Below are 6678 nucleotides of genomic sequence, written 5' to 3'. Positions count from 1 at the left end.
CATTGGAGCTCTGCCATTACTTTCTCAAAATGGTTGCAAAAGGTTATCTGGTCAACCAGCATTGAAACCTAAACTGTAAATTGGACAAGAGAAAATACCCCTCTCTACAGAGTCCAGCACAATACTAACTGCATTAACAAAAGCTCCTCCTTATATACTGTCCTGTCCCGCCCCTCCCCACGTAGCTTCAGCCAGGCCCCGCCCCCAAACACAGGCCAAAAAACTAATAAGGAACACCCGAGGCTTACACTTCGGAAAACAAAGAGAAGAAAAGATTGCTGGGCAGCTAAAGGAAGAAAGATTTTGTTAACATTCACACACTGATTTTCTCATCCACTCAGTTAAGTGTAGGCACCTATTCAGAAAAACCTTGGTTTAATAAAACATGTCTCTATTCTGGGAGCAGATTTGCACCCTTTCACAATGCCCATGTCCTAATTCAATTCAGCTTCAGTCATTTCTCCCATCATATGGATTAGCTATAGAAAAAAAGAATATGTAGAGAGGGAGGACTCCAAAAACTAAAATGTGTTAAAAGTGTGTTTATTGACTGGTTTGAAACCTGAGTATAACAAAGATAACAATAAGTAAACAGTATAAAATAGACAACATGTAGCACTTGACAAAAGTACTGCTTTTTTATATCACAGTTAACAAGTCACTAACCAAGACAGGCTCATATGTATATAACTCTGCTTAAGATATTGACATTCAAATATTTAAAAAATATTACAGAACATTAGATCACAGGTACATTCAATACCACCCCGCCCCAACCCCACCCCAACCCCAACCACGCAAATCCCAGTTAGTGTTCCGCAGTTTTTTCCAAAGACTCTGACTCGGACTCTGATCAGGACGATAGTTTAAAAATAAGACATAGCGAATAAAAAAACTTTCATGCAGTTTCTTTTTTGTAAACAGTGCTAGGGTTTTGGCAACATGCAAGATGAGTTGATTGAGTCTCTATTCGGGGTCGGAGCTGCTTGGCGACAGGTTCTTCTGCTTGAAGTACTGAGAAACCTGCTGGGGTAGCTCTGCCAGAACGGATTTGGCCAATGTTTCTTTTGGTGCCTGAGATAAAACAAACAAGCAGGAAAAAAAACACAATTAGTCACATTGATAATATGGGATATGAGCAGTACTCACAAAGCGCTCACTGATGTTATTAAGGTGTAGTTTGAGTATGCTGGGATACATTTTCAAAGCTCTACTTCAATATTTAATAAAATCACTATTTTTTAAATTGAGAAAGAAATGGGAATTGATTTTAAAAAGGAAATGGAATTGAAAAACAGGAATTGACCCCAACCCTGTCTCAATCAAACATCTCAGCTTTGTTTTACTCTGACATTCTAGGCTCTAATCAATATCACAGAAAAAAAAGAAAAGAAAAAAAAACTTGCCTTTAAATAGGTACAGCCAGGGATAGTGGGTACACAAAAATGTAACAAAAAAAAGAACATTCTTTCTTCTCTCTCTTTCACAACAAAACACTCATCACTACAGAAGCATTTCTGAAACTCCCTTGCGTAAGTCTGACGGGGATGCTGCTGCACAGAATGAAAGCGCGTTGGGCACTCACGTTTCTGAACTCTCTGAAAGGTACGAACTGTACAATGTCCCGCGCTGCCTCCTCGCCGGTATAGGACCTCAGGATCCGATTGTCTCCGTCCAGGAACTCCATGGCAGCGAAGTCCGCATTCCCCACGCCCACAATGATGACGGACATGGGCAGCTTGGAGGCCTGCACAATGGCGTGGCGCGTCTCTTCCATATCGCTGATCACGCCGTCTGTGATGATCAGCAGGGTGAAATATTGCTGCAAACGAAGCAGAGACCAGCACGTCATCACACGGATTCTATCAGCACCAGGAGATAGCAGAACCCACTGGGTAATGGAAGGGGTAGGCTGGACTACCCCTCCAGTCCTGGAGGGGTAGTCCAGTCCATTTCATATTGGCACAGTTCACTGACTTTAAGCCCTGGTCAGTGGTTTACTAAACATGGTTGGGGGATCATTCGAGGTAAAGAGCAATAAAAGCTATACTACATTTTAACCTAATAACAAGAAGCAGCAGCTTTCAAGTTTGTATGCATCTTTCCACAGCATTCAATCTAGTTGTGTTTGTTTTCCTGGTTTCTCAGGAAATATATCAGCAGGTGAAGTGTCCCTTTATGAAATATCCTGTTTCAGCAAATCTAAAGCACCATGGCCAATGACAAACAGATAAACATTCCATGCATGTCGTAACTGAACATGAATACGACAGACAGGGTCACTCTCTAGAACAGCTTATCAGAAATACTTGAAAGCATCTGATGCGAAGCATAAAATCAAGCGTTGACATTTTAATTTACTGCACTAATACACTTAAGAAAAAAGTCACTTATCACGTTTTCTACTGTCTGCTACACATAACAGAGTCATTTGAGTTTTTTTTTTTTTTTTTTTCATCCAGAGATTCTGCCTCCTGACCTTGGCATTTATGGCGTAGTCGTAAAGCTTACTTCAGATAATTGCTTGCTTCTGCATCTATAATTCACAATGTCCCGAATCCTCGGTCTCATCTTCAGAACTGTACAGTACATCGGGACTGTTCTACTACACTGCTTCAAACAAAGAAGGGCTACTCAGAGACAGGCATGTTATGCATTACAAACCTGTTTAATCCTGTATTGAAACAGTATTGAACGCCCCTACCAGACTCGTTTTACTGTAAAACAGGTATCAGGTGAGGTGTGTGTCGATACAAATATCCAACGGTACGGTCTGTGCTGCGAAAGGGCTCCCAATTGTCCACCTCCCTCCATACAGTGTGAGTATGGGGTACAAGCTCCTCAGGTACTGATGCACTTATGTGCTGTAAATGAGTGTGTTGATGAGTGCTTAATAGAGATGTCTGTGAATATTGCTTAATTGTTTGGAGCAGAGTACTGTACTTGTTATAGCTTTACACAAATCTGGAGAAGACAGTACTGATGATGGGACATTGCCTATCCAGCAGGTTTTCTGGGTACCTTTAAATCATCAATTTATTTAATTGTGATGATTCATTATTCTGGCACAACTGTGGTCCCAGCCTGCCAGAACAGATCATTGTCAAGATGTGTTTTCATACACCACTGTATAAATACAGGGCCAGTAAGACTCGAGAGAGCAGACTTTACTACACTGATCCTACAGAGACATCAACAGGAAAAAACACCATAAAACAGGAGATGCAGAAAAGTCATTTCACGACGGAAAACAGAAAAGGACCTGCCTGGTTAACCTTCTCGAAAACAAATATTCCTGCTGAATAACGCTGGGAGAATTCAGCTAATAAGATTCCCACTTTCCTTTTGCGAACAATCTTTTTTTCCACAGGGCCTCTGGTCCTTTTTATATCCCATAATGATTGAATTCAGAGCCACAGCGTTATAGAAGTGATGAATTATTTTCTGCCATATGCAGTTCCTTTTATCGTTATTATTCAGGCAGCTGATGTCTTGCACAGTTCTGTGCATCACGGTTTTTAACATACAGCTAGAAATCACAATGAAATGTGTTAAACACAAAATAACTGGCTGTCATTGTATGTTAACATGCCAGTGTCCTCAAATGAACTGGATCTGTACTAGCTTAATGCTTCCCAGGCTCTCGTGAAAGAAACATCGGCTGCTAAAGTCTGCTAGGAATGTAATGAAGGTAATAAAGATGCCAATTAGCACAGTTTTCTAGGGAGACTGTCAGTAACAAAGTTTGTTGAATGACATAAAAGATAAATCGTGTCTGAATAACTATCCAGTACAGATGTCTTTCAAGTGCAGGAACTCCATAAATAGAAGCAGAGATTTAATCAAGCTTGTTTTTTTCTTTCTATAAAACGTTCTTTGTGCTCAGATTCAAATTCTACAAGCTTGCTGATTTCCATCGTGACTTCCCTCTTCTAAAACTTTCAAATTTCATTTTGAAGGTATCTGTCTGGTTCGGTGTGTTGCTCTACAGCAAGTGTCTCTGTTTGTTCGTGTGCTGATTTGACATTTTGCTGCCTTTGAATCTCTGCTCTTTAGTGAAATGAGTGTTGTGCTCTCGTGAGAACTAGTCTGGCACTCATTAAAGGGATTTTTTGTTCCTCAGCCCACGTTTACAGCTACTGTACTCTTCTGATTTAACACACTAGTTCACTCCTGCCAAGTCAGCTGATGGTCAAAGTCTACATTGAAAGGAATTTTGCTTGAACCAGCAAAACCATTTTAATAACCTAAAAAGCTCTGACCGGCCAAAAACTTGTGCAGATCTCCGAGTTAAAAGCACCTTGTTGAATCTAAACAGGAGAGTCGTTAAGCAAAGAAACATTTGCTATCTTTTTATTTTTAATTTTTCAACTTTGCGTTCCTCTTGTCCTCGCTAATGAAAAGCCAGCCCTGTTCGGCTGGGTTTATTTTTCCTCCTGCATCAAATAACAAACGTGGGCACCCTGGAGCTGCTGGTAATTTTTTTTTCTTGCCCGGTTATAAAAGACTAAAGCGGGTGGTTCTCTCAGATCTCACCCGCTGCGCGGATTATCAAAGCCTACCACTAGTTATGATGGCAGCTGGTTCTGAAAGGACAGTTACGGCAGCCCCCTTTTGATAGCGTCCCGTTCCCCTGCTGCTCTCCTTCAGAAGCTGGGGTCTTTAATGCACACAGACCTAATCATCAGGCTCTCATTAGCTGCAACAACTGGGGACAGTCTTTGCAGCTCTGCTTGTGCTGCTCATTCAGTGTGTGTGTGTGTATATATATATATATATATATATATATATATATATATATATATATATATATATATACTGCAAGTCTGACACAATTCTGATTTATTATTACCGGTTATCGGTACATTTTTAATGTTCACTTCACAACCATAATGGGCCCCAAATCTTTGACGACATGAAAATGTAATACAGTTATGACAAATGTAATACAGTTTCAATGGATAACCACTTTCCTGCTGCTGAGCCCAATTTTTAGATGTCATGACGGGTTCGCTGGTTGTCAAAATTGTCATTGCTGTGGTTGCAAAGTGACAAAAAGGTTATTTGAAATGGAACAGCGCAGGGGCAGGGTTTCATTTGGGAGTTTTAATTGGTTTCACATCCCTTATGCTTTTTGAGAGACACTTGTGCAGTTTATTAGCCAATTTATTAGCCTCGTCTCACACAGCCTCAAGTCTCTGCTTCAGGTGAAAGTAGCAAGGAGGAAACGGATGCTGTACCTCACATGGCAGCAAGATAAAGCGCTCTGTCCCGAACGAAGCAGTACCAGAAAGAAGAAAAAAACACCCACCTGCACCGCCTACACAGGAGGACAGTTGTGCTTTGCAACAGGTAGAGTGTCTTTATAACGAACAGCACCAAGCAGCACTGGAAACACACAGTACAGTACCTGCAGCTACTGGAAATAAAATATGAATAACAGTGATAATACCTGCTATCCCTTTCACAGACCAAAAAGGGTGAGGTGCCTCTGAAGCGATCAATTTAAAAAGGCCGATATATTTCTATCCTGGACTGTGAAACCACACTGCGTGAATTATGATATTATTATATCCCTATCAATGGAAAGAAAAAAAGAATAACTGGAGTAGATTAAAGGAGCGTGTTGCAGCATGTGCAATGACAGTATGCAATTACGAGTGACTGCATTCTGCATTCACAGTCTTCCAGCAGAAACACAATAATGACTGCTTATTATCTCCTCTAACCAGTCTTACACTGTTCAGCTGTCTGGATTTCACACTAAAGCACACACTGTTCCTACATGGAAAGATTGTCAAAAGTAAGGTAGGTCACATTTTCCAGCACAGAACAGCATTTACATATTGCTTCTGAACTCTTTAGTAAACACATTCAAATGATGCAGTCATATACTGTACAAGGTGCCCATTTAGAGACGTCTTTTTATTTGAACTTGTTTATGGTTTGGGCACACACCCTCCCCCATAATTAAAATGTTATTTATGCATTTCTATGTTATGTATTACACAAGATCAGGGTTTGTGTGCTTTAGGTACTTTTACTGCAGGGTTTCATGTATCTGCGCCTACCTTGAAAATATACTGTATATATATGTAAAACTCTTACCATTAAAACAAATCGCCCAACACAAGCAGTTTCAGAGAACTGAAATAAATTAGCAAATCAAACACGATTGTATTATAAATGTTCTGATAATCCTTGCTGTCCTCAACAATCACCGATAGAGAATTCAGCAATCCCAGAAACAATGCCTACAGAGATAATGTGTTGCTATGGTGATCTCCAACCAGTTTGAAAGAGAAGGGCATAAATGTATTCAGAGGCATGATTGTGATGAGTCTCACTAGTGTGACAGCATTGCCGTGCTACACAGAATCACAGACAAGTTGCAACACTTCCTCCAGAATGCCAATGTTAGTCCCCAAGCCAGTTCAGACTGAACCCTGATTCTGGTTAAAATAATTCCCTTGATGCTGGTTGTCCAGGTTCAATCACAATACAGGTCAATAAACTGTAGCTCCGCTATCAAGCACTCTGTTACCCGGCCGTGGTAAATAGTAACAGCACAACATATCACTGCAAACAAGATGCTTCATCTCAGTGGATCTACCCAGCATGATCATCTTCAAATAAATATTATTAAAACAATGGTATAGAAACTCCAGAGCAGCATCG

The 6678-nt window shown here is 40.5% G+C and overlaps 1 protein-coding gene across 2 annotated transcripts in view; it reads right to left on the bottom strand.

Annotated features, from left to right (window-relative positions):
- Positions 1–527: 527 nt before the first annotated feature.
- LOC117424320 (copine-2-like) overlaps positions 528–6678 on the bottom strand; it is a 29590-nt gene continuing 23439 nt past the window's right edge. For both annotated transcript variants that reach the window (XM_034040555.3, XM_034040554.3), the window contains 2 exons: positions 1586–1822; positions 528–1074 (listed from right to left, as the gene is read on the bottom strand). In XM_034040555.3, coding sequence (XP_033896446.1) covers positions 967–1074; positions 1586–1822 — 345 coding nt within the window. In that variant the 3' untranslated portion in view covers positions 528–966. The remainder of the gene's footprint in view (positions 1075–1585; positions 1823–6678) is intronic.

This window comes from Acipenser ruthenus, chromosome 19, assembly GCF_902713425.1.
Source record: "Acipenser ruthenus chromosome 19, fAciRut3.2 maternal haplotype, whole genome shotgun sequence".
Lineage (NCBI taxonomy): Eukaryota > Metazoa > Chordata > Actinopteri > Acipenseriformes > Acipenseridae > Acipenser > Acipenser ruthenus.
This window is presented reverse-complemented; position numbering and strand designations above follow the sequence as displayed.